This window comes from Microcaecilia unicolor, chromosome 8 (assembly GCF_901765095.1).
Source record: "Microcaecilia unicolor chromosome 8, aMicUni1.1, whole genome shotgun sequence".
NCBI classification, from domain to species: Eukaryota; Metazoa; Chordata; class Amphibia; order Gymnophiona; family Siphonopidae; genus Microcaecilia; species Microcaecilia unicolor.
The window spans coordinates 53,440,594-53,468,174 of record NC_044038.1 but is presented as its reverse complement, the minus strand read 5'-3'; the positions used below and the strand labels follow the sequence as shown (position 1 = coordinate 53,468,174).

The window sequence follows — 27,581 nt, the reverse complement described above, 5'->3', positions numbered from 1 at the left end:
AGGAGGAACAGGGGTGATATGATACAGACGTTCAAATATTTGAATGGTATTAATCCGCAAACGAATCTTTTCCGGAGATGGGAAGGCGGTAGAACGAGAGGACATGAAATGAGATTGAAGGGGGGCAGACTCAGGAAAGATGTCAGGAAGTATGTTTTCACAGAGAGGGTGGTGAACGCTTGGAATGCCCTCCCGCGGGAGGTGGTGGAGATGAAAACAGTAACGGAGTTCAAACATGCGTGGGATATGCATAGAGGAATCCTGTGCAGAAGGAATAGATCCTCAGAAGCTTAGCTGAAATTGGGTGGCGGAGCAGTTGGGGGGAAGAGGGGGTGGTGGTTGGGAGGCAAGGATAGGGGAGGGCAGACTTATACGGTCTGTACCAGAGCCGGTGATGGGAGGCGGGACTGGTGGTTGGGAGGCGGGAAATACTGCTGGGCAGACTTATATGGTCTGTGCCCTGAAAAGGACAGGTACAAATTCAAGGTAAGGTATACACATATGAGTTTGTCTTGGGCAGACTGGATGGTCCATGCAGGTCTTTTTCTGCCGTCATCTACTATGTATCTGTTTTCGCATCCTGTTCAAACTTCTTCTACTAACCTATAAATGTACTCACTCTGCTGCTCCCCAGTATCTCTCCACACTCGTCCTTCCCTACACCCCTTCCCGTGCACTCCGCTCCATGGATAAATCCTTCCTATCTGTTCCCTTCTCCACTACTGCCAACTCCAGACTTCGCGCTTTGTCTCGCTGCACCCTACGCCTGGAACAAACTTCCTGAGCCCCTACGTCTTGCCCCATCCTTGGCCACCTTTTAAATCTAGACTGAAAGCCCACCTCTTTAACATTGCTTTTGACTCGTAACCACTCGCCTCCACCTACCCTCCTCTCTTCTTTCCCGTTCACATTAATTGATTTGATTTGCTTACTTTATTTTGATTTTTTGTCTATTAGATTGTAAGCTCTTTGAGCAGGGACTGTCTTTCTTCTATGTTTGTGCAGCGCTGCGTACGCCTTGTAGCGCTATAGAAATGCTAAATAGTAGTAGTAGTAGTAGTAGATAGGGAGATATAACACTGAGGCAAAAGAATGGGTAAGGGTGCAGGAAATCCTGTTAGACAAAGGGAATGAAGAAAACGGCTTGACATCCTGAGGGTTAAATGAGGGAGGGGGGAAGAAGGGGGAAGGGAGGAGGGGGGTAGAGGGACGGGGGGAAATTGTTTAAAATGTATTTGAGCATTGTTACGCTATAAAGTGATATGTAATGTTATGATAAGATACAACGCAGTTGTGATATTTTGCTCTCAATAAAATTTACAAATTTCAAAAAAAAAAAAAAAAAAAGAAATTAGACCTTACCTTCTAATTTGATTTCCTTTAGTCCCTCCTGTGCTTTAGCTCGATATTTTCTTGGTTGTTCTGAAGAGTAGTTATTTGTTGTCTGGTTTGTTTGACGTGTTTTGGATCAGGACTGCTCTGTGCGTTCTACTTTAGCAGTTTACAAAAAAAAAAAAAAAGAAAACACACAGCTTCAGGAAGTTATGTTCCTATTTCTCAAAAATCTTCCCCAGGGTGAGTTGTGCTTGAATGTCTGTGGTGTCTTTCAAACATGTTATTCTCAGTGCTGGCGTGGCTGCTCAGATTCTCGGTGCCCAAGATGATAGGTCTTTCTGTTTCCTGATTTGTTATTCAAATGCTGAGCCTATGGTCACATGGCCAGGGCTCTTATTGGCTCCCAGAGTCGGAACATATCAGTCTCCACCTGCTGGAAGGAGTGTACAACCCATCAGTCCAATCCTGGGCCGGTCCAGAGGGATTAAAGGAAAGCAAATTAGCAGGTAAGATCTAATTTCTCTTTCCCGTCTGACCCAGTCGTGCGGGGCCAGCAGTTTCTTACTGCCATGCTATCTTAAGCGCAGGTTTTTTTCTGTCTTGTAATCTTCCCTGCCTTCAGCCTTTTTTTTTTTTCCCTCTTGTGAGTAGTGCTGAACAATTTTTTTTTCCTCTTATTTTTTTTTTTCTTTGCTCCCTGTAGTGTTCATGGCCGCCGAGAGACTGGCCCAGGGCAAGGCCGGGCCCTCTGCATTGAACTCACAGCACCTCACCTCCGAAGGCGCAGCAAGCAGTGGCAGATCGCCTGCCTTCGGCCCTCCTTCCCTTCCTTTTTCCCCTCCCTCGCGGACGTTACGTTAGACGCAGGCGGGACACAGGGAGGGAAGGAGGGCCGAAGGCAGACAATCTGCTGCTGCTTGCTGTGCCTTCGGAGGTGAGGTGCTGTGAGTTAAATGCAGGGGGCCCGGTGGCAGACGGTCAAACGATAGAGCCGCGGGCGGGTGGAACTACGGCGCCGGGCCCCCCCCTCTCAGTGGCCCTGGTAGTGTTAATGTGTTTCAGTCCTTAAATGTTCTTTGTTTTTCTGAGGTTCTCTGGCCCTCTTAGGCCTGATCTTCTCTGCCAGGACCAATAATTCCTAGCATCCTGTTTGCTTTTGTGGCTGCTGCTGCCACCGCACTGGGCAGAAGACTTAAGCGCATTGTCTATATTGACACCTAGATCTTTTTCTTGGGTGCTGAATCCTGTGGTGGAAGCTAGCATCAAGTAACTATGATTTGGATAATTCTTCCCAATGTGCATCACTTTTCAATTTGTCTACATTACATTTCATCTGCCATTTGGATGTCCATCTTTGTTTCCTATGGTCTTCCTGCACAAAGAGAGGGGTCTCCCAATTCTTCATTTGCACAGCTTATGGGAAGCCACTGCGTGCTCTAGGATCTGTGGCATGGAATGTTACTATTTGGGTTTGTGCCAGGTACTTGTGACCTGAATTGGCCACAGTTGGAAGCAGGATATTGGGCTAGATGGATCATTTGGTTTAACCCAGTATGGCTATCCAAGAAGACAGGAGGAGCCTCCACGGAAAGTCAAAGCAAAACAGCAAAAGTAGAGGCTTGTCACATGGTGTTTGCTGATCGGTTGGCTGTTCTTTTGTTCTCTCTGTGGGTTAACTTGCATACATAAAGGAATTATTCAAGCCTATCAGCTTCTTCTCAGAGAAAGTTGATTGTGACCCCTGAGGCAGGTGCTTTGGCGCCGAAACACGGACCGTGTCGAGTCCTTGATATGAATATTCTGAATAAACTGGTTTTTGATATTATCTCCCTATTGGTTTGCGCATTTGTCAGCCTCTACTTTTGCTGTTTTGTTTATGTTCCTGTGTTATCAGTGCTGTAGTGTTATTTGTGCCGCCTGTTGATAGGTTGTATTTTAGGCTTTATGTGTTCTTGTTATATAAATACAACATTAGATGTTGCAATTTGTGTTTTTATACAGTATATCAATATATATATATTTTTTTTAATTTGTTTAATTTGCTTTGAAGTTATGATCGGTTAACATCACATTTCATCATCTGTCTATTCTGGCCATGCAGATAAGAAAGAGAACAGTAGTTGGAGTACACTATCACAGAGAATTTCTACTGTGCATTGTTTTTTCCTGCAGAAATTTTATTCTGTTCGACTCTTGTGCCGCCTTTAACATATTGTGCCTCTCCTCTTCCAGTTTGATTCAGCCTTTCATTGCAATGAAACTTGTACCCTGATATCAGTATCATGGTATCCTCTTTCCATCAGGTCTCTCAAATGCCTTAAATCTATCTCTCTGTTGACTGCATTACCTTCCCTGTTTAAAAAAAAAAAATAAAATAAAATAAAATTGGTCAATTTCCTGGAAACCAGAAACCATTATTAGGGTGGACTTGGGGTAAGCCATTGCTGATCGTTTGCGTGAACATAGATTCTGTCTACTTTTTGAGAGCCTACCAGGTATTTGTTACATGGGTTAGCCACTGTTGGAAACAGGATAATAGGCTTGATAGACTTTTGGTCTGACCTAGTCTGGCAAATCTTATGTTCTTAATTATTTTTCATTCAGTGCCTCTTGCTGGTGTCCAAAGGAGTAGCTAAAACAAGAGAGCAAATTGAAATCCTTAGTGACATTTTGTTCAATCTGTCTGTGGGACAAGAACATTATATTTAGAACTGGATTATAGAAATCCAAGTAAATCTCTTCAACTGGAAACACAGCATGACAACACGCAAACCTCATCCCTTCCAACCCCCCACATATACCTCATTCGATCACTGTTCAACCTTGTATCTGTTATCAACCGACTGGGCAAATGCCTTTGACGGTACTATGTAAGCCACATTGAGCCTGCAGATAGGTGGGAAAATGTGGGGTACAAATGCAACAAATAGTACTGTATTTAATTGTATGCAAACTTTCTGTTGGTGTGGTTCCCGGAGATCCCTGTAACTTTATTGATTAACTTATTTTTACTTTTCAAAGGGACAGATAATGGAGGCCCATCAGGCTGTTCATCAGGAATACCTGCTAGTAGCCCTGCAGGGGGTTCCAAATCGGCTTCCCGGAATCTGGGCTCCTCTACAGGAGAGAAGGAAGAAGGGAGCAAGAAGAAGGTCAGACGGCAGTGGGAATCATGGAGTACAGAGGATAAGAACACCTTTTTTGAGGGGCTTTATGAGGTATGTGAGAAGAATCTCGACCATCGCCTCCTTTTGCCTAGTATGTGGGTTTTTTTTTTTTTTTTTTTAAAGCTCTCGTTTTCACTTAATTGGACTGTATATTGTTTGGTATCCATTTATATGTACAGTACATACAGAAAATTGTATTCATGTTCTTAATTGAGGATTGTTAAACAGGTTTATAAATCTACTCTGAAATTGGCATTCCACTTGATTTAATGATGAATCTTTTGGAATTTACAAACAGGTATTAATAGGTTGATAAATATTGAAAATTTGGTGACTGTTATCACAAACTAAGCAATAAACTAACACTACCTGATAGCTTGCTTTGGAGCATTCCTTTCTGATTTTAATCTATGAAAGGAATGTGTTGTGAAAATACATAGACTTCTGTTTCTGCAGCTCTCTTCCCCCTGCATCCTGGAATGCTTGAGTGTTCTCTGTACCTATTGCATGTAACAGACCAATGAAGTCTAATATTATCCAACAAGATTTCCAGCTGTGGCACCCTGTGATTTTCATATTCATTTTTCCTGTGATCATATGTTTCTGGCAACTAGGAAGGGTAGACATGTTGAGCTGCTGTGTATTTTATTTTTTTCCTCCACTGGTCGTCTTCCCCTTAAATAGAATACATTTTTCTGCTTACAAGCTTATTTGAGTCGGCGCCTAGGCTGGTAGGATCACTAGTGCAGCTGTGTTTGTAGCTCGGTTCTAGAGGAGCCATGCTTCTGAGTGTGGTAGTAATTGACTGGGGATAGCTTTGGATGCCATCTTGGTGCTTCCTATATATCTTTTTCTCCAGAAGTTATTCAGTGATCAGAGGTCCATACATGTTTGTTTGTCTGGTTAGTGTTAGATTAGCGAGTTGTTTAAGGTTGCTGTGTTTTGAGTTTCTCCTTTGTCTACGTAAATACTGAGGAACTGGATTGGATGTCAAGAGAGATGTCTCAGCTCAGTTTTAAGTTCTCTATCTCTACCTGCTGGTTGATGGGACACAACTATCCCACAGGTTCTGGAATAGTGGGAAGATCTAATGGAAAGATCAGGTAAGATCTAACTTCTCCATCATATCTCCTAGTTTTCTGCCAAAATATCCATATTGTTCTCTAAGGTTGTCCTCAAAACTTATGTAAAAAAATCAGAAAACATTTTTGCCCTGGAGTAAAATATTAAATTCCTTTCCTTCTGACAAAATATATAAGAAAATCCAAAGTAGATGTTCTGTTTTTTTCTGGATATTTGCTTTGCCATTTTCATGCTCTTTAATGCTGTGCGGTGTAACTCCCTGTGTTTATCCTCTGTCTTCAAACTGCTCTCTTGTATTCAAGATGACCTTATTAGGAGGAATTTGGGAGGGGAGAAATATTTAGACAGGACTGTATAATTGCTGTTTCCATCGTATGTTGAAAGCCTCCCAGTCTTCATACATGATGCATGATATATAAGGTAGCCAATCTAAAAAAAAGTCTGCCTTTTGCTTTCACCCTTTGTTTTGTTTAGCATGGGAAGGATTTTGAAGCAATTCAGAGTAATATTGCTCTAAAATACAAGAAGAAAGGAAAGCCAGCAAGCATGGTGAAGAATAAGGAGCAAGTTCGTCATTTCTACTATCGCACATGGCACAAGATATCCAAGTACATTGACTTTGATAATGGTAAGTAGCCTAATGATTAGAATAGCAGGCTGAGAACTTGGAAAGCTCAGATCAAATTCCTCTGCAGCTCCTTGTGATATTGGGTGACTCACTTAACCCTCCATTGCTTCGGGTCCAAACTTAACCCTTTAGTGTCCAATGTTCCCGTAATAAGCCAGATTGATTGGAACATTGGGCAGTAAATTAAATTGTAAGCCTTCCGGGGACTTGAAATTACCTGCTCAACCTGAGTGTGTCACATTTAGTGATAACTGTAAAAGACATGAGCTAAATCCTCTCTTCCCCCCCCCCCCCCCACACACACACACATCGTGGCTCATTCCCCTTACTCCTTTTCAAATTTAGCCTCTTGTCAGGGATGTTCTAAAGCAGTCTGCCACTTGAGGCAAGGGCTTAAAAGTGGTCTAGCATCTCCCCCGCCCCCCCCCCCCCCGCCTTCCTTCAACACCCTTCCCAGAGCCTACCTTTTGTTTCCCAAAACGTGATGATGGTAGCAATTCCCGTAGACTGCCCTGCTGCCAGCACCGGCCTCGTCTCTCTACTGCAGCCCACCTCTGAGGAAATAGGTGCCTGAAGCAGGGCAGCCTATGGGAATCGATGCCATTGCCGACTTTTAGTACACAAAGGTAGGCTCGGGGGGGGGGGGGGGGGGGGGAAGGGACTGAAGAAGGAAGGAGGGAGAAGCCAGACTTTGGCCGGTGTGGGGAGATATGCCACTCCCTGAAGAGTGCCACCTGAGGCCCTCGCCTCAGTTAGTCTAATGATAGAGCTGCCTCTGTCAAGTCTTCCTTTCTCCTGTGATTTTTAAGAAAATACTTTCTCTGAAAAAATTTTTTTTTTTTTTTTTAATTAAACAGGTGCACTCATGCTTTGCTATAAAGGACAGGAGGAGGGTGTAGGGATGAGACAGGTTCTAAACTTGTTTACAGAGGAAGTGCAGATTTTACATCTGTATTTGCTCTTTCTTGTTGAACTGAGTACATCAAAACTGATGGAATAGAAAAAGCCAGTTTTTTCTCCGAGGACAAGCAGGACTTTATATCCTCACATATGGGTGACATCCCCAACGGAGCCCTGGTATACACACTAAGCATTCATGGAAAAAACAAAGCCTTTGGCATATCCTCATCACACATGTATGAGTGTTTTTCTGCCAGCCCGAGTCATGGAGGCCTTCTTTTGGTTTCTTTTTCTCCATAGAGCTATGAAGACATGTTTTTTCCATTGTTTTCTCAATTTGTGCCTTCCTGCTTGGGGTTTAGCAAGTAGTCAGGTCATTTTCTTCAAACCTTTACTTCTTTTCCATTCCTCCCCATTTTTTTTCTTAGATTTTTTTGGATCTTTCAATTTTTTTTTTTCTTTTTTGTGGCTCGTGGCCATTTTAGGCTTCAGCTCCCTGCCATGAAAAGTGCTTGCAAATTGAGAGGATTTTTTTTCCCTGTCTTCACCATTGAGTCATTTAATTTTGCTTTGGGTATTTCATCCCAGAAGCCTATGAATGGGTTCAAAAAGTGCACAGACTATAATAGGACCATATCTGTGACTGGCACACATGACATTTGCCTAAAATGTCTGGAGTACAGTCATGACTCTGTTGTTGTGCTCAAATGCAGAAGAAAACCCAGGAATCTAGAGAGGTGGTGCATAAGAGACTTTTGGGCACCCAGAGGTCCGATTTCATCAAGAGCATCGGTCTCCATGGTTTCTGGATCTGCGTCAGACACTGGTGATGCATTGACATCAAGGAGGTCTCTGCTTGCCTCAGCGTCCAAACATTTTACTGGACCTCTGGGTCAATCATCCTTGCACCAGATATTGAGGAAGCATGTGGATTCTGCATCGTCCTTGGCTGCACTGAAGGACTCTGATGCTGGGCACTGAGAACATAAGAATAGCTGTTCTGGGTCACACCAGTGGTCTATCTAGCCCAGTATCCTGCTTCCAACAATGGCCAGTCCAGGTCAAAAGTACCTAACAGAAACCCAAACAGTAGCAAGATTCCATGTTACCAATCCCAGGGCAAGCAGTGACTTCCCCATGTTGCTCTCAGTAGCAGACTATGGACTTTTCCTCTAGGAACTTGGCCAAACCTTTTTTTTTTTTTTTTTTAATCCCAGATACGCTAACCACTGTTACCACATCCTCTGGCAACGAATTCAAGAAGTAACTATTCTCTGATTGAAAAAATATTTCCTCCTATTTATTTTAAAAGTATTTCCATGTAACTTCATTGAGTGTCCCCTAGTCTTTGTACTTTTTGAAAACAAAGGTGAAGGAGCCACCACCATTTGTCCTTCTCGAAGCATGGTGCTGGGAGCTCCGGGTCATCAACTTTGCCAGTACTCAAGAAGCATTGGTGCCGGCAATATTGCACCTGCACCGTTGTGGTGTGCCAATGGGCTAGGCTCCCCAAAGCCAGGATCCTGCTTTCGATTTGGCACCGACTACTTCTCACAGGCTGGCCTCACACTGGCACTGACCCCACCTTTACCAATGCCTGCCCTCAAATGGTTCCAGGTTATGCTCCAGGAAGAGCTGGGATGCATCTTGGAGTGGCGTGACCTTGAGGGCGCTTGTACCAACTATGGACCTGCTCCCATCCATCCTGGAGACCCATGCTCTGCCTGTTGAGCAGTTGGCGGATCCGACACCGGCTGATGCAGTGATCCCCCTCCAGTACATTGGGGGTGGAAGCTACCCCAGAGTCCTGGATGGATTCTGCACCTTGGCACCCACACTCTGGGCCTGGACTTTCCAGCAGATTGAGAAGATTCAGACTTTACATGATGAATACTATGTCTGAGTCAGACCATTCCTGGGCGTCTGAGGAGGAGGGGTCCCTTGGCCTTTAGTTAGACCCCTCCTCATCACAGGAGAGAAGGAAATCACCACCAGAGGACCTCTTTTTGTTGAATTTTTAAGGGGAATGGCAGAGACCATTCCATTTTAAATTGGAGGTAGAGGATGAGCCCAGGGTGGCATTGACAACCATCTTAGATTTATGATTCTCCTAAGGAAGCTGTGACTGCCTCTTCATAATGTCCTAAAGGATGCATAGATGAAAAAGTGGGAAATCCCTCTCTGTGCAGGTGATCTCTAAGAAGGTGGACTCCGTGTATAGACTCCAGAAGGGCTTCTGGATTCAGGAAGCTACAATTGCCGCTCCACTGTATGGTGGTTGAATCTGTTCTGAAATGAGCCAGAAGCTTAAGGACTCATGCCTCGGCACTCAGGGATGCTCTTACTCTGGAATCGTTTGCGAGGAAAGTGTTTTTTATCTCCCAAATCCAGACCTCGTAAATGCTCATGTAGAGCTGGCAGAAGTCCTTGTTATCCAGTGTGCTTGAGTTTGCTGATGCTTTCCCACCAGAGCAGGCTGTACACCTTTGCCAACAAGCAGAAGGTGTGCAGAAAGCATTTGGCTAGGGGCACCTTTGATTTACTTTTGATGCAGGGTGTAAATTTTTCAATTGGGTTTTGGAATGAGCAGACTCTTATGGCTATATGTTTCAGATCTGGTTCAGAAAAAGTTGTCAAGACTTCCCTGGACAAGATGAAGGTTGACATACCTCATTAGAAGAGAACTGATATTATCGAGTCCTTGCCTCGACCCGCTGCTTCTGTGACCTCTGCATCCAAGAGGTTTTTCTGGTGGGGAATTAGAAAGAGTTCCTGCTACTCTCAAGGGCACAGGTTGGCTTATAGAAAAGATTCCAGTAAAGAGATATGTTATACTTTGAAATGGAGGAAGTTTGCCTTCTGGCAAGGCCCTAGGTCTTATTACTTGTCCTTCAGGAAATCTGTTTGAATATCTTACACCTTTCTGAGTGTGGTCTGAAAACCAACTTTTGTAGCGGTTCACCTCAGTACAATCAATGCTTATCACTGTGTGTGAGGTAAGCCCATCTATGTACAACCTTTAGTTGTTAATTTTATGAGAGGTTTGTTGTTCACAAAGTCCCTTTCAAGCCTCCAACTATGTCATTAGAGCTCAACTTCATCCTCGCCCAGCTGATGAAAGTTCCTTTTGAGCCACTTGATTTCTGTTACCTGCAATATTTGACCTGGAAGGTTTTGTTTTTGTTAGCTGTCGCTTCAGCTCAAGCTTCACACCCTAGTAGCAGGTCCACCAATGTTCATCATAACAGAGTAGTTCTCTGTATGTATCCTAAGTTCCTTTCTAAGGTGATAGTGGAGTTCTATCTAATCCAGTCAATTGTCCTCTCAAAATTCTTGTGTAAACCTCTTGCCCATCCTGGCAAAAGTGCAGTTTACACCTTGAACTTCAAGAGAGCTTTAGCCTTCTATCTGGATCAGATTAAAGGCCAGAGGACAGTCCACGCAGGTTTTTGTTTCTTATGGCCCAAACAAGATGGGAGCAGCTATTGGTAAACACACTTATCCAGTTGCCTGGAAGAGGCATATCTTTCACTTATGCCCAGGCGAGGCTGACTCTGGAGTGAATATTCACGCTCTTTGTAGGCATGGCTGTGTCAGTAGCCCACTTGAGATCAGCCTCAATTGAGGAGATTTCCAGAGCTGCAGCATGGTCTTCAGTATACACGTTCACACTGCTGCATTGAGCAGCATACCCGATGCAACCGCGTAGAATCCAACTCCACCCTCTTAAGCCCATTCTTTGTTTCAAACTTCACCTTTACAGCAGCTCTGTTTTTGTTAGTGGTGTTGGTTCTGGTTGGCCTTGCTGTTACAAGTCTCTATTGACCTTTGTTTTGGTTTTTTTTCTTGTGAGCTTGGTAGCTAGGCATTCCCAAATATGAAAATCTTTCCTGCTCATCTTTGGAGAATGCGGATATCTGTGGTAGGTGTTCTCTGGGGACAGCAGGACTTATATTCTCACACATCTTCCTACCTCCCCTAGGAGTTACACTTTTCATGCGTTTTGATCAAACTGAGGTTCCTGTGCAACTCTGGCTGGCAGAAAGGCACTTGTGCATGTGTGGTGCAGGCCTGCCAAAGGCTTTGTCTTTGCATTGAGCGCTGGGTAGTGTCTGAACCAGGGATCCATTGGGGATGTCGCCCTCTTAACAAGAAATACTAATTCTACTGTCCTCGAACGTGTCCTTGGAGAACACCTGCTACAGGTGAGTAACTTTGCTATAGCTGCATGTACTTTAAGATCAAAATGAAGAGTGAGTAATACAGATCACAAAACAAAAACCCAGAGATGTACATCTGTGTACTTATCACTGTACAGCTACTATACACTATTCTTATTACTGTTTGCACACCAAAAACATTACATTTAAAGTCACATTTAAAATATGACAGGAAGATGATGAAATCTAGTAGGTGTCCTAGATTTTATCTAGTATATACTTCTTCTGTCCTTTACCTGTTGGGGCAGTTAATATCCAGGCCTTACATGCGATACCACTGCTTGAGCCAAATATATGTGTATCTCCTTGGTTTTGTGTTACTCAGCTATTGTTTTCTCTCAAGGTTTTTCTTGCTAGTAATCTGACCAACTGTTGTGGTTTCTTCCCCTCTTCCCCCCCCCCCCCCCCCCCCCAGTGTTTTCTCGAGGGCTGAAAAAATCATCACAGGAGCTTTATGGCCTGATCTGCTATGGGGAACTTCGAAAGAAGATTGGGGGCTGTAAGTTCAGGGAACCTTGTTGCTTAGATATGTTTGAACGTAAAAAGGCACATTTCTGTATAATCTGAATAATTGTTACAGTTTTACAGTTTAGTTTGATTATCTTTAAGTTTTTAACAGTGCATTCTTATCCTGCCATACCAGTCCAGACAAATGGGTTGTTTTCCTCCCTCACCAGCAGATGGAGATAGAGAAACTGATTCAAACTAGTGATGACATTGGTATAAGGGCTGGTGCACCTCAGTATTTCTCTATAGTTGTGAGCTCGATTCCATCATTGATTCTACTACTACTTATTTCTAAAGCGCTACTAGATGTACGCAGCGCTGTACATTTGAACATGAAGAGACAGTCCCTGCTCGACAGAGCTTTCAATCTAATTAGGACAGACAAACAGGACAAACAAGAGATAAGGGAATATTAAAGTGAGGATGATAAAATAAGGGTTCTGAACAAGTGAATAAGGGTTTGGAGTTAAAAGCAGCATCAAAATTGTGGGCTTTTAGCTTAGATTTGAAGACGGCCAGTGATGGAGCTTGACGTACCTGCTCAGGAAGCCTATTCAGGCATATGGTGCAGAAAGATAAAAAGAACAGAGTCTGGAGTTAGCAGAGGAGGAGAAGGGTGCAGATAAGAGAGATTTACCCAGTGAACGGAGTTCTCGGGGAGGAATGTAGGGAGGGATGAGAGTGGAGAGGTACTGAGGAGCTGCAGAGTGAATGCACTTATAGGTCAATAAGAGGAGTTTGAACTGTATGCAGAAACGGATAGGAAGCCAGTGAAGTGACTTGAGGAGAGGGCTAATATGAGCATAATGACACTTGCGGAATATTAGTCCTGCAGCAGAATTTTGAACAGATTGAAGAGGAGAGAGATGGCTAAGTGGGAGACCTGTGAGAAGCAAGTTGCAATAGTCTAAGCGAGAGGTGATAAGAGAGTGGATGAGGGTTCTGGTAGTGTGCTCAGAAAGGAAGGGGTGAATTTTGGTGATATTATAGAGAGAGAAACGACAGGTTTTAGCAGTCTGTTGAATATGTTATGTGCAGAGAAGGAGACTAGTATTGGTGCAATTCCTTGGTAACGCACGTCGAAGTGTGGGGATCTGTCTGGTTCAAAAGAGCATCTGCTAAAAGCATGATTTTGGACTCCCCCTGCCCACTTTGTATACCTCTGATTCCTTGCTGGGCTTGTATGACGCTTGCTAATGTTTGGATAGTGAGGGCAAAAAGCAGGGGCAACAGGAAACGCCCCTGCCAAGTGCCTCTATATAAGGGTAAGGTCAAGTATGTTCTATAATTTTTATGCAGGCTTGTGGTTGAGTATAATAAATGAAGCCACTTCAGGTAGCGATCTGCTAAGCCCATTTTCTCTAGCACTGATAATGCTTTCTCAGCGTGTAATGCTAATAAAATCATTGAAACTCTCTCCATCCAGGCTCTAGATACCAGGTGTAGGGTCCTTCCCTGTACGAACCCCACCTGATCCTCATGCACCAAGGAGGGTAACAATTCCTGTAGGTGGGCCCAAGCAAGGAGAGATGTCTATACGAGCAACAAAGATGGGGATCTCAACCTGGTTTTGGGATAACCATAATCATGGCCAGGCTCCATGTGGGAGGCAAACCAGAATCTTCCTCTGTGCTAAAAACCTTTAGGAGCACAGGGACGTTCAGGCTGGCCGCCTGTCTGCCTGCATGCCTGCAGGACGCGAGGGCAGGGCAAACACTCATGGGCAACCTTTGATCTACACCACCACAGATTTAGAATGTTGGGACTTATGGAGGCTTCATTAGAATGTTGGAGGTGTGTTTTATATGTAGAGATAAATAATTTTTTGAATGAAGGAAGTGAGCCTCCCGGTCTGCTGGCTTGGCAGAGCCGTTTGTGGGTAGTAAGAATGAGCAGGGCTGCTCCGGAGCGATCAGCTGTTTTTGTTTCTTCTCTTTTGTTTTTACTATGTAGACGAACTCAGCCACTGTTTCTGTCAGCGGTGCGTTTTAGGAGCGGCTGTGTGTGTGTGCTGCTATTGCACGAGGTTTAATAAAGAGGACCAGGTTTCTGTTACTGTTTTTTCCTGTGCGGGGGGGGGGGGGGGGGGGGTGGATCCATCTCCATCGTTCTGCCGCTAGTCGCGTTTTCCTCTTTGGTTCCGATTTTCGGCGGGAACCACCGCCATTTTGGAGTTAATAATGTCCGAGAAGGAGCCGTGTGGAAGGAACGGCGCTTAACTTTCGCCGCTTTCTTGCCGTCGCCCGAATCAAGGGCGACCATAGCATTAACGTCTTACAGCTCGAGGGCGGCCCAAGAAGAAGCCATCCGAGCAGAGTGGCCGGCCAACATGGAGTGGGCGAGCAGCGGGAGATGGGTGCTTATGGCGGAAGATAGTGCTGGGGAGGAGTCCGCTGTCTTGGTACATGTGGGTACCAATGACATAGGAAAATGTGGGAGAGAGGTTCTGGAAGCCAAATTTAGGCTCTTAGGTAGAAAGCTCAAATCCAGGTCCTCTAGGGTAGCATTTTCTGAAATGCTACCTGTTCCACATGCAGGGCCCAAGAGACAGGCAGAGCTCCAGAGTCTCAATGCGTGGATGAGACAATGGTGCAGGGAGGAGGGTTTTAGATTTGTTAGGAACTGGGCAACATTCTGGGGAAGGGGGAGCCTATTCCGAAAGGATGGGCTCCACCTTAACCAGGGTGGGACCAGGCTGCTGGTGTCGGCATTTAAAAAGGAGAGCAGCTTTTAAACTAGAAATGGGGGGAAGGCCGACAGTCGCTCAAAAGCGCATGGTTCGGGAAAGGTATCTTGCAAAGATACCTCACAAACAGGGAAGATAGGGTTTCTGGATAGTGAGGTTGCACAACAGACCGTGGTAGACCAGGTGCCCTTAAATACAACTAAAGATCAGACAAAAGATGTCAAATCAATAGTGTCAGGTACTAAGCATCATGCAAATAAGAACAACTCTGAAATGTCTATATGCAAATGCTAGGAGTCTAAGAAATAAGATGGGAGAGTTGGAATATATTGCACTAAATGAAAAATTGGATATAATAGGCATTACTGAGACCTGGTGGAAGGAGGATAACCAGTGGGACACTGTCATACCAGGGTACAAAGTATATCGTAGTGATAGGGTGGACCGGACTGGTGGAGGGGTAGCATTGTATATTAACGAGAGCCTTGACTCAGATTACAAATTCAGCAGGACACAAATCACACCTTTGAATCATTGTGGGTTGAAATTCCATGTATAAAAGGGAAAAAAATGGTGATAGGAGTGTACTACCGTCCGCCTCGCCAGGATGAGCAGGTAGACACAGAAATGATAAAAGAAATCAGAGACGCGAACAAAATGGGCAATGTGATAATAATGGGTGACTTCAATTATCCAAATATAGACTGGATAAATGTAACATCGGGACACGCTACAGAGGTACAATTCCTTGATGAAATCAAGGACAGCTTTATGGAGCAACTGGTGCAGGAGCCGACGAGAGAAGGAAAAATTCTAGACTTGGTCCTTAGTGGAGCGCATGATCTGGTGAGGGACGTTATGGTACTGGGGCCGCTTGATAACAGTGACCATAATATGATCAGTTTTGATATCGACCTTGAAGTAACTGTACACAGAAAGTCAAATACGTTAGCATTTAACTTTAAAAAAGGAGACTATGATAAAATGAGAAGAACGGTAAAAAAAAAAAAAACTTAGGGGGGCAACTGAGAGAGTAAAATCTGTACAACAGGCGTGGACACTGTTCAAAAATACCATCCTGGAGGCCCAGGCCATACACATTCCGCGAATTAGAAAAGAAAGATGGAACTCCAAAATTCAGCCGGCCTGGTTGAAAAGTGAGGTGAAGGAAGCTATTAGGGCTAAAAGAAACGCCTTCAGAAAATGGAAGAAGGAACCGTCTGAAAATAACAAGAAGCAGCATAAGGAGTGTCAAAGCAAATGCAAGGCGCAAATAAAGAAGGCCAAGAGGGATTACGAAATAAAGATAGCATTAGAGGCAAAAAAACATAGTAAAAAAATTTTTCAGTATATTAAAAGCAGGAAGCCGGCAAAAGAATCAGTTGGGCCGCTGGATGACCGAGGGGTAAAAGGGGCGATCAAGGAAGACAAAGAGGTAGCGGAGAGACTGAATGAATTCTTTGCTTCGGTCTTCACCGAGGAAGATTTGGGTGGGATACCGGTGTCGGAAATGGTATTTCAAGCGGATGAGTCGGAGAAACTTACTGACTTCACGGTAAACCTGGAGGACGTAATGGGGCAGTTTGGCAAACTGAAGAGTAGCAAATCTCCTGGCCCGGATGGTATCCACCCTAGAGTACTGATAGAACTGAAAAATGAGCTTGCGGAGCTACTGTTAGTGATATGCAACTTATCCTTAAAATCAAGCGTGGTACCGGAAGATTGGAGGGTGGCCAATGTAACGCCCATTTTTAAAAAAGGCTCCAGGGGAGATCCAGGAAATTATAGACCGGTGAGTCTGACGTCGGTGCCGAGGAAAATGGTAGAGGCTATTATTAAAAACAAAATTACAGAGCACGTCCGAGGACATGGATTACTGAGACCGAGTCAGCATGGCTTTTGTGTGGGGAAATCTTGCCTGACCAATTTACTTCAATTCTTTGAAGGAGTAAACAAACGTGGACAAAGGGGAGCCGGTTGATATTGTGTATCTGGATTTTCAAAAGGCGTTTGACAAGGTACCTCATGAAAGGCTACAGAGGAAATTGAAGGGTCATGGGATAGGAGGAAATGTCCTATTGTGGATTAAAAACTGGTTAAAGGATAGGAAACAGAGAGTGGGGTTAAATGGGCAGTATTCACAATGGAGAAGGGTAGTTAGTGGGGTTCCTCAGGGGTCTGTGCTAGGACCGCTGCTTTTTAATATATTTATAAACTAGTAAAAAAGGCCCGTTTCTGACACAAATGAAACGGGCGCTAGCAAGGTTTTCCTTGGAGTGTGTATGTTTGGGAGAGTGTATGTGAGAGTGACTGTTTGAGAGTCAGAGTGAAAGTGTGAGTGTGTGAGAGAGAGAGTGAGTCTGGGTGTGAGTGTGTTTGTGAGAGAGTGTGTGTGAGAATGAGAGTGTGTGCAAGTGTGTATGTGAGACACAGTGTGAGAGAGAGTGTGTGTGTGTGGGCAAGAGAGAGAGTGTGTGTGAGACACAGATTCTCTGTGAGAGTGAGTGTATGACACCAAGCGAGTGTGTGAGTGACTGTGTGGCACATAGAGAGTGAATGTGATACAGTGTGAGACAGAGTGTGTGAGAGTGAGAGTCAGAAAGACATTGTATATGAGAGAGAGAGTGTGAGCCGTGCCCTCCCAATCCATGGCCATCTGTCCCCTGCCCCCTCCATTCATCCTTTTCCAGCAATTCCCCTCTGTCCCTGAGCCCTGCCCTCCAAATCCATGGCCATCCATGTTTGTCTGTCACCTGCCCCCTCCATTCATCCCTATCCAGCATTTCCCCTCTCTGCCTGAGGCCTGCCCTGCAATCCATATCCATCCATGCCCATCTGTCCCCTCCATTCATCCCTATGCAGCAATTCCCCTCTCCCTGAGTCCTGCCCTTCCAATCCATGCTCCTCTGTCACCTGGCCCCTCCATTTTTCCCTATCCAGCATTTCCCCTCTCTGCCTGAGGCCTGCTCTGCAATCCATATCCATCCATGCCCATCTGTCCCCTCCATTCATCCCTATCCAGCAATTCCCCTCTCCCTGACTCCTGCCCTTCCAATCCATGCCCATCCATGCTCATCTGTCACCTGGGCCCTCCATTTTTCCCTATCTAGCATTTCCCCTCTCTGCCTGAGGCCTGCTCTGCAATCCATATCCATCCATGCCCATCTGTCCCCTCCATTCATCCCTATGCAGCAATTCCCCTCTCCCTGAGTCCTGCCCTTCCAATCCATGCCCATCCATGCTCCTCTGTCACCTGGCCCCTCCATTTTTCCCTATCCAGCATTTCCCCTCTCTGCCTGAGGCCTGCTCTGCAATCCATATCCATCCATGCCCATCTGTCCCCTCCATTCATCCCTATCCAGCAATTCCCCTCTCCCTGAGTCCTGCCCTTCCAATCCATGCTCATCTGTCACCTGGCCCCTCCATTTTTCCCTATCCAGCAATTTCCCTCTCTCCCTGAGTCCTGCCCTCCCAATCCATGCCCATCCATGCTCCTCTGTCCCCTGCCCCCTCCATTCATCCATTTCCAGTAATTCCCCTCTCTCCTTGTGCCCTGTCCTCCTAATCCATACCCATCCATGCTCCTCTGTCCCCTGCCGCCTCCATTCATCCTTTTCCAGCAAGTCCCCTCTCGCCCTTCCATGACCCCCCCCCCCTCGCATCCATGCTACTCTCTCTCCCATGTCCCAGCCTGGCCCGCCCTCTTCTCCCCCCCCCCCCCCTTCGCATCCATGCCTCGCATCCATGCATCCCTTTTTTTTTTTTATTATTCTTTTTAACTTTACCTCCGTGGCGGTTCGTGCAGCGAAGCGTCAGGGAAGGAGGCGGCGCTCCCGACGTCTAGCTTTCCCTTCGCTGTGTTCCGCCTTATTTTGAAGGCGGAACACAGCGAAGGGAAGGCTAGACGTCGGGAGCGCCGCCTCCTTCCCTGACGTTTCGCTTCCCGATTTGTTTGTTTTTTTCGCGAGGGCGGGGCAGAGACGGCTGGCTGGCTTGAAGGCTTCACACCACGAATCCACGAACCCTACAGCTTCAGTGACGTCAGATGGCTTCAGGGCTTCACAGAACGTTGTCCTCATTAGAACGTTCACGGTGCGTTTTATTGTATTAGATGATTTAGAGATGGGAGTAACTAGCGAGGTAATTAAATTTGCTGATGACACAAAGTTATTCAAAGTCATTAACTCGCGACAGGATTGTGAAAAATTACAAGAGGACCTTACGAGACTGGGAGACTGGGCGGCTAAATGGCAGATGACGTTTAATGTGAGCAAGTGCAAGGTGATGCATGTGGGGAAAAAGAACCCGAATTATAGCTACGTCATGCAAGGTTCCACGTTAGGAGTTACGGACCAAGAAAGGGATCTGGGTGTCGTCGTCGATAACACACTGAAACCTTCTGCTCAGTGTGCTGCTGCGGCTAGGAAAGCGAATAGAATGTTGGGTATTATTAGGAAAGGTATGGAAAACAGGTGTGAGGATGTTATAATGCCTTTGTATCGCTCCATGGTGCGACCGCACCTTGAGTATTGTGTTCAATTCTGGTCACCGCATCTCAAGAAAGATATAGTAGAATTGGAAAAGGTGCAGCGAAGGGCGACTAAAATGATAGCAGGGATGGGACATCTTCCCTATGAAGAAAGACTAAGGAGGCTAGGGCTATTCAGCTTGGAGAAGAGACGACTGAGGGGAGACATGATAGAGGTATATAAAATAATGAGTGGCGTGGAACAGGTGGATGTGAAGCGTCTGTTCACGCTTTCCAAAAATACTAGGACTAGGGGGCATGCGATTAAACTACAGTGTAGTAAATTTAAAACAAATCGGAGAAAATTTTTCTTCACCCAACGTGTAATTAAACTCTGGAATTCATTGCCGGAAAATGTGGTGAAGGCGGTTAGCTTAGCAGAGTTTAAAAAGGGGTTGGACGGTTTCCTAAAGGACAAGTCCATAAACCGCTACTAAACGGACTTGGGAAAAATCCAAAATTCCAGGAATAACATGTATAGAATGTTTGTACGTTTGGGAAGCTTGCCAGGTGCCCTTGGCCTGGATTGGCCGCTGTCGTGGACAAGATGCTGGGCTCGATGGACCCTTGGTCTTTTCCCAGTATGGCATTACTTATGTACTTATGTAACCGGGACACTGACTGGACTCCAAACTGATGCCCAACAAAGGCGATTCAGGCTTTGGAAACCCCCGCATCCCCGCTAGATGCATACACATGGTCCGGGGAGCGAATCTTCGCGTCCTCGCCCTCCGACGCCATAAGCCACGTGGAGACCGAACAGGGAATCCCCTGCCCGCTATAATAAGGTAAAATTACCTGCTTCTCGCTCCGAGCTGTAACGAACTGGTGTCCCAGTGAGCAGCTGCAATAAACGCTGATATAAACGTCAATATAAATGTTGAAATAAACGCCCTTAAAGGACATCCAAATTTTTTTTTTTTTTTTTTTAAACGGAGCCAGCGGGAGGGGGGAGAAAAGGAGGGACCTGGCTCCACCAGGTTTGCACTTGCTCAAGAAGAGCCCTCAACCCCAGGTACTCAACAAAACTTAAAGATTAGGCTTGGAGACCTAGCCAGAGCTGCTGCTGTGTGTGACCACTACCTGCTGAGATAGAGAACATACTGAGGAGTTTCCGGCAGCACATGACCACATATAGGGAGGCAAAAGGATTGCTCTGTATCTCCACCTGCTGGTAGATGGACACAACCCACCAGTCTATAGATTGATCAGCTATGATTAATGGAAAGAAAATTATCAGGTATGATACATAATTTCACCTTGTCAGCATTCTGAAGCAGAGAGCCTGGTGCTTTGGTTACGGGGCTGGAGCTTGCGGCTGAGGGGATTTTTAGCCGCCTTAGGCTTCTTGTATGGGCCCATAACATGGAGGCCAGTTGAGTAAATGTGGTCAGATCCTAGCTGGTCATGCAGTGCTTTACATAGCTTTCTCTGTAGTGCCACTACTGCTTATTATTTCTATAGTGCTCCAAGGCATATGCAGCGCTGTCAACATATACAAAATGGCAGTCCCTCTTCAGTGCGATTACAACCTTGGCCAAACAGCAAGGGGAACTTCTTTCCAATAAAGAAGGCAAAGGTCATGTTTCTAATTTCCCAACCAAAATATTTGGGATATCTTTTCAATCTGTGCTATATCAAACACTGATTGCTTTAAGGCATGGTTAGCAGGGCATCCTTATTAAAAAAAACAAACAAAAAACTAAATATATATATATTTCTGTGAAATAATGGCAGCTTCCTTGTCATCAAGCAGATGAAGCCATTACGTATGGGTTGTGTCCATCAACCAGCAGGAGGAGATAGCACTCAACTTTTCACAGTGCCTCATGACCAGCCAGCTCCACTGCCTCTTCAGTATTCTCTATCTCCCCAAGCAGGGTGGCTGCAGCTTCTTCGTGCTCCATCAAAAATCTGCCTGGGGGTGGCTCCTGTCTTGCCAGTTGTTAGCCGGGGTGTTAGAGGCTATAGCAGCTTCACTTTGAAGGCACATAGGTCAGCCCTTTCCCTGCCTTACCCATGCCCCCATGGATGTGGACATATTAGCTTGCTTTTCCCTGTCCTTTCCCACTCAGTGGATGCAAGCACATTGGTTCGCCTTTCCTTGCCTTTCCCACTCATCTGAGCCTCCGGAGTTCTTATTACCTCTGCTTTCCTCACAGTGTTAAAAAAAAAATGGAACAGAGGTTTTCCTTTGATTCTTCTATGGGACTGGAGCTGTGATACTTGGTCCGGTGAGGTAAGAGTGTTTTCTAACTCCTCCAGGGTGGGCCCGCGATCGGGGCGTTTTTGGCGCGGATTCGCCATTTTGCAGAGAATGTAAAGCGCTGTTCCCGGTGTGGCAAGCGCAAATCAGCAGCGGGGCTCTGTAAATCTTGCTGTACAGGTGTAAGAGCCGGCCCGAGCATGGAGAGCGATGATTCTTCCCGCTCAGAGCTGGCAGTGGACACCATTTTGAATTCTCCGCATGGCGTGGCCTCCGTAGAGACGGAGAGCCCTGAGCCCGGGGGGGAGGGGAACCTCGAATTGAGGTTTTTCAGGGAGTGGCTAGCCCCGGACGGGATCTGGGTGCCCAGGGTGAGTTTTTCTCCCCTGATTTTGTGTTGTTATTGCATAGAGCATACATGCTGAAAAGAGCTCTCCCTCAAGGGTCGTCTGAGGCCCCTTCTATTGTTCCCCCCCCCCCCCCCCCCCCCCCCGGTGGATTCTGGCCTGGGACTGCTCGCTGAGGCTATTTTCTCTGATAATTGGCATAAAGAAAAGCGTAGAAGGGCTAATTCCCCTTCAGATTGTGGTGCCCGTGGTCGGGCTGTGAGGATTCGGAGAGTTCTGGCAGGCCTTCGTGGTCTGAGGAGCCAGAGTCAGGTGCAGAATTACCACAGGATCTGGATGATATCTCCGCGGTGAGGATTTTCCACCGTGATGAGCTGCAAGCGCTTATTTAAGATGCCCTACAGGTCCTTTCTATTGAAGAGCCTGACAGTGGCAAGGCCTCCTCTGTGAATTCTAGGATGGCTAGTACCAAAAAGCCTGCTCGAGCCTTTCCTTTGCATGACTCCATCCAAGAGCTTATTTCTGCTCAGTGGGCTGACCCCGAGGGACCTTGGAAAGTTTCCTGGGCTATGGGGCAATTATACCCTCTGCGTGAGGAGCATTTGGCTCACTTTGCAGTGCCTAAAGTAGATGCCCTAGTCACTGTGGTGACAAAGAGAACTACCCTCCCTGTGGAAGGAGGAGTTGCCCTGAAGGATATACAAGACCATAGGCTGGAAGCAGCACTTAAACGGTCCTTTGAAATTGCAGGTCTTACTGTTCGGATGTCTGCATGCAGTTGTTATGCTGCTAGAGCCTGCCTGGCGTGGTTGCAACAGGTAGTGGAACAGCCCAGAGATGGAGCGGAGCCCTTCTCAGATGTGGCTCCGTGGCTGGAGTCGGCCTTGTCCTTTTTGGCTGATGCCCTTTATGATATTGTCAGAGCTTCGGCTAAAGAAATGGCAGTAGCAGTGGCGGCTCACCGTCTTATTTGGCTACGACATTGGGCAGCGGACATGGCCTCTAAACAAAGGTTGGTGAAGTTGCTCTTTCAAGGCCTTCTTCTATGTGGTGAGGAGTTGGAAAAAAAAATTGTTAAAGGCCTGTGAGATCCTAAACCCCAACGCTTGCCCGAAGATAGGCCGAGGCCTTCCTCCAAGGGCCAGGCAGTCCACTCCTTTTATAGACCTCGCTTCCGTGAAGCTAGAAGGTACCGCCCGGGGCGTTCTACTGGGTTCACTTCTCGTGCCCGTTTTTCAGCAGAGGAACTCCATTCGCTCGGACAAGTGTTCCGCAGCCACCGGCTGTAGGCCTGGAGTTCAGGGGCGACCCTCTCAATTATGTTCCGCCGGCCCCCTCCTCGCTTCCTGTCATCGGAGGACGTCTTTCCCTCTTTGCCGAGGAGTGGGCCAATATTTCCTCAGATCAGTGGGTTCTGGACCTGATCAGAGATGGCTACAGAATAGAATTTAACACCCTAGTAAGAGACGTGTTTGTGGAGTCCCGATGCGGTTCTGCCGCCAAACGTGTGGCGGTAGAGGAGACTTTGCAAGGTCTGATTCAGTTAGGGGCCATGTCCCCGGTACCTCCCGCCGAACACGGCTACGGCCCATCTACTTTGTGGTGCCGCTAAAAGGTGGGTCATTTCGCCCTATTCTGGACTTAAAAGAATTAAACAAGTCCCTGAGAGTGCGGCATTTCCACATGGAAACCCTGCGCTCCGTCATTGCTGTGGTACAGCCAGGAGAGTTTCTCACGTCTCTAGACCTGAAAGAAGCTTACTTGCACATACCAATTTGACCCCCGCACCAGAAGTTTCTGAGGTTTGCAGTGTTGGGAAATCATTTCCAGTTCCGGGCCTTGCCTTTTGGTCTTGCCACAGCTCCCCGAACCTTTTCAAAGGTAATGGTGGTAGTAGCTGCTTTGCTCGGGCAAGAAGGTATCAGGGTTCACCCGTACCTAGACGACTGGCTCATCAGAGCAGACTCTGTAACAGAGAGCTATCAAGCTACAGCCAGAGTGGTCTCAGTACTTCAATCTCTAGTCTGGGTCGTCAATATGGCCAAAAGTCACCTGACCCCCTCGCAATCTCTAGAATATTTGGGGGCCAGGTTCGACACAGACTCGGGCTATGTATACCTACCTGAGCTAAGGCGGTGCAAGCTTCAGAATCAGGTCCTTCTGCTCCTGAGGATGCCCCGCCTGCGAGCTTGGGACATTGTCCAGCTGCTGGGATGGATGACAGCCACATTGGAAGTGGTGCCCTGGGCGAGAGCGCACCTGAGACCTCTACAGTATTCCCTACTTCAAAGATGGTCTCCAGTTTCTCAGGATTATCAATGCAGCCTTTCTTGGCTCCCTGCGGTCCGACTCAGCATGGAGTGGTGGCTCTCAGACAGCATGCTGCGGCGAGGAATGCCGCTGGACTCTCCGATTGGTGTCTAGTAGTGACAGATGCCAGCCTGAAGGGCTGGGGTGCACATTTCAATGGGAAGCATGTCCAGGGTCTATGGACACCCGAGGAGTTGGTGTGGTCCATCAACCGCTTGGAGTTGAAAGCGGTGTTTCAGGCGCTTCTGGCCTTTCAAGTGACCCTGGAAGGATTGGCTGTCAGAGTGATGTCGGATAACACGACAGCAGTGGCCTACATAAATCGACAAGGCGGCACTCAGTGCAGAGCACTGGCCGTGCAGGCCGAACAGATTTGCTACTGGGCCGAGCTGCATCTTCAGTTTTTGTCGGCAGCTCACATTGCAGGTCAGAGCAACGTGCAAGCCGATTATATAAGCAGGCATCAGATCGATCCAGCAGAATGGGAACTAGCAGACGAAGTATTCCTGCAGATATGTGCCAAATGGGGCAAGCCCGTGATGGATCTTATGGCGACAAGTTCAAATGCCAAAGTCCCGTGCTTCTTCAGCAGACGGAGAGATCCTCGCTCGGCAGGATTGGATGCCTTGACTCAGCCCTGGCCTCCGGGCCTACTATGTGTTTCCTCCGTGGCCCTTGATAGGGCACGTGCTCCTGCGGATTCGGCTGCACCCAGGAGAAGTGGTCCTCATTGCCCCGGATTGGCCCAGGAGGCCTTGGTATGTGGACCTCCGACAGATGCTAGTGGAGGCTCCCCTTCCTTTATCTCTGGTACCGAACCTGTTGTCACAGGGCCCGGTAGCCATGGAGGACGCCTGCCGCTTTGGTCTTATGGTATGGCGATTGAGAGGGCGCAATTGAGGGACAAAGGCTATTCAAACACAGTCATTTCCACTCTCCTGCAGGCCCGCAAGCGTTCCACTTCTTTGGCTTATGCCAGGATTTGGCACCAGTTTGAGTCTTGGTGTGCTTCAAAAGCGATCACACCCATGCGGGCTCCTGTCTCGCCGATTCTGGACTTTTTGCAGGATGGTGTACAAAATAGACTTGGCCTATAATTCCCTGTGGGTGCAAGTGGCAGCGTTGGCATCCCTTCGTGGTAAGGTTGAAGGCGTGTCTTTAGCTGCTCATCCAGATGTGGCACGGTTTCTTAGTGGGGTGCTTCGGCTCCGGCCTTCCGTGCGAGCACTCTGGCCAGCTTGGAACCTGGGACTAGTTTTGAATGCCCTGCAGGCTTCTCCTTTTGAGCAGCTTCGGCGAGCATCGGAGAAAGATTTGACACTAAAGGCCGTTTTTCTTGTGGCCATTACTTCGGCGAGACGGGTGTCAGAGCTGCAGGCGCTGTCCTGTAGAGACCCATTTCTGCAATTCTCAGCGTCCGGGGTCACGGTTCAGACCGTGCCTTCCTTCATGCCTAAGGTGGTTTCAGCGTTTCACCTAAACCAGCCTATTTTCTTGCCCTCCTTTGATAAGGAGGAGTTTCCAGAATCTTTTGGGCAGTTGCACCTGTTGGATGTGCGCAGGACTCTTCTGCAGTATCTGCGAGTTACTATCTCTTTCAGGACCTCTGATCATCTGTTTGTTTTGCTATCAGGTCCTCGCAGAGGGTCTCCAGTGTCTAAAGCCACTATAGCCCGCTGGCTCAAAGAAACTATCTTTTCAGCTTATCTGCTCGCCTGCCGGTCTCCGCCTGTAGCCTTTAAGGCGCATTCTACTAGAGCGATTTCTTCCTCTTGGGCTGAAACTGGAGCGCTCTCTCGTCAAGAGATATGCAGTGCAGCAACATGGGCTTCTAAGCTCTCTTTTGCCCAACATTACAGGCTGGATGTGGCTGCTAGGAGGGATGCGTGTTTTGGAGCACAAGTGCTAGCGCGTGGTGTGACCTGTTCCCACCCTATATAGGGATTGCTTTGTTACATCCCATACGTAATGGCTTCATCTGCTTGATGACAAGGAAGGGAAAATTAGGTTCTTACCTTGGTAATTTTCTTTCCTTTAGTCAAAGCAGATGAAGCCATGAGCCCTCCCTGTATGATTGTCTGTATGCTGTGAATCTGTTTCAGGTTCTGTTCTTGTTTCCTGAAGTTCCTTCCTTGGGAGAAAGTTGGAAAACAGTCTTCAGGATTCATGTTCACTTATAGGAGGATGACTCCATTCCCTCCAGTTTGTTTTGGAGGTTGTTTATTCCCTCCAGGAGGTTGCGTGTATCCCCTCCAGTTATACAATAAGGAGGACGAGTTTATTCCCTCCAGGAGGATGTGTTCATTCCCTCCTTTTGAGTTCATGCCCTTGTTAAGGGGCCATCGTTCGCTGTGAGGAAAGTTCATGTTATTCCCATTGCGGTTTGCCATACTGAAGAGGCAGTGAAGCTGGCTGGCCATGAGGCACTGTGAAAAGTTGAGTGCTCTCTCTCCCCCTGCTGGTTGATGGACACAACCCATATGTAATGGCTTCATCTGCTATGACTAAAGGAAAGAAAATTACCAAGGTAAGAACCTAATTTTCCCATTCCATGCTACAAATCCCAGGTCAAGCAGTTGCTTCCCCATGTTTGTATCAATAGCAAACTATGGACCTTTCCTCCAGGAACTTGTCCAAACCTTTTTTTTTTTAAACCCAGATATGGTAACCGATGTTACTACATTCTCTGGCAAAGTCTTTCAGAGCTTAACTGTTCGTTGAGTGAAAAAATATTTCCTCCTATTTATTTTAAAAGTATTTCCACGTAACTTCCTTGAGTGTCTTGTAGTCTTTGTACTTTTGGAACAAGTAAAATATTGATTTACTTCTACTTGTTCTACACCACTCAGGATTTTGTAGACCTCAATCATATCTCCCCTCATCCTTCTCCTTTCCAAGCTGAAGAGCCCCAACCTTCCTTTATATGTGAGGAGTTCCATCCTCTTTATCATTTTGGTCAATATCTGTTCCTTTAAATTTAGTCACAGAAGCCAGCCACTCTATCTTTTGGCTTATTATTTCTCTGGCTTCTCAAAGTCGTGTGGGTGTTATTGGAGAGCAAGGTATTCACAATGTTTTGGACCACCAACTCACTCCATAGATGCGAGTGTTGGGGATGCCGCTGAACCACAGATTCCAACGGCGGCTCTGGTTCTGAAGGTCCTCCTGCTTCTCGGCTAACCGCTGTGCTCCCTTCCGGACGACTTGCAGCCAACACCTGTGCATATTCTTCCAAACTAATTTCTGCATCTTCAAGCCTATGGCATAGGTCGCTGATTTCACTGCACAGATTGGCCCCTAGCTTGGTCAGTTCGTGTACTGCTTTGTGGTCAGTCTTGATTTCTTGCAAGCAAGACTTAATTTCCCATAGTAGGTTCTGAACTTTGTCTGCAGTTGGGCCTTTAGAAGAAAACAAGTGCGGCAGGGATAGTGCAAGTTGCGATGGCAGTATGGGGGGAGCTGCCATAGCTGGGTCTTTTGATCTTCTTGTATAAGCAAACTCAGTGGGGATGAGTTTGATGTAGAATGTTGTGTTAAACTCATCCCTATTGAGTCCGACCTGCTCCAGGTAACCAGGAGAGCTATGGCTGCTTAAACAGAGAGCATCTAGCCCCAAGCAATAAATTAGAGAATTTCAAGCAATCCTTGATATATATATATTTTG

General features: G+C 46.6%; 1 protein-coding gene across 1 annotated transcript in view; it reads left to right on the top strand.

Annotated features, from left to right (window-relative positions):
- Positions 1-27,581, top strand: part of CRAMP1 (cramped chromatin regulator homolog 1) — a 615,140-nt gene that overhangs the window by 49,433 nt on the left and 538,126 nt on the right. Inside the window, 4 exon segments of the mRNA XM_030211519.1 lie at positions 4,357-4,553; positions 6,060-6,213; positions 11,749-11,836; positions 12,514-12,521. Of these exon segments, the coding sequence (XP_030067379.1) occupies positions 4,357-4,553; positions 6,060-6,213; positions 11,749-11,836; positions 12,514-12,521 (447 nt within the window).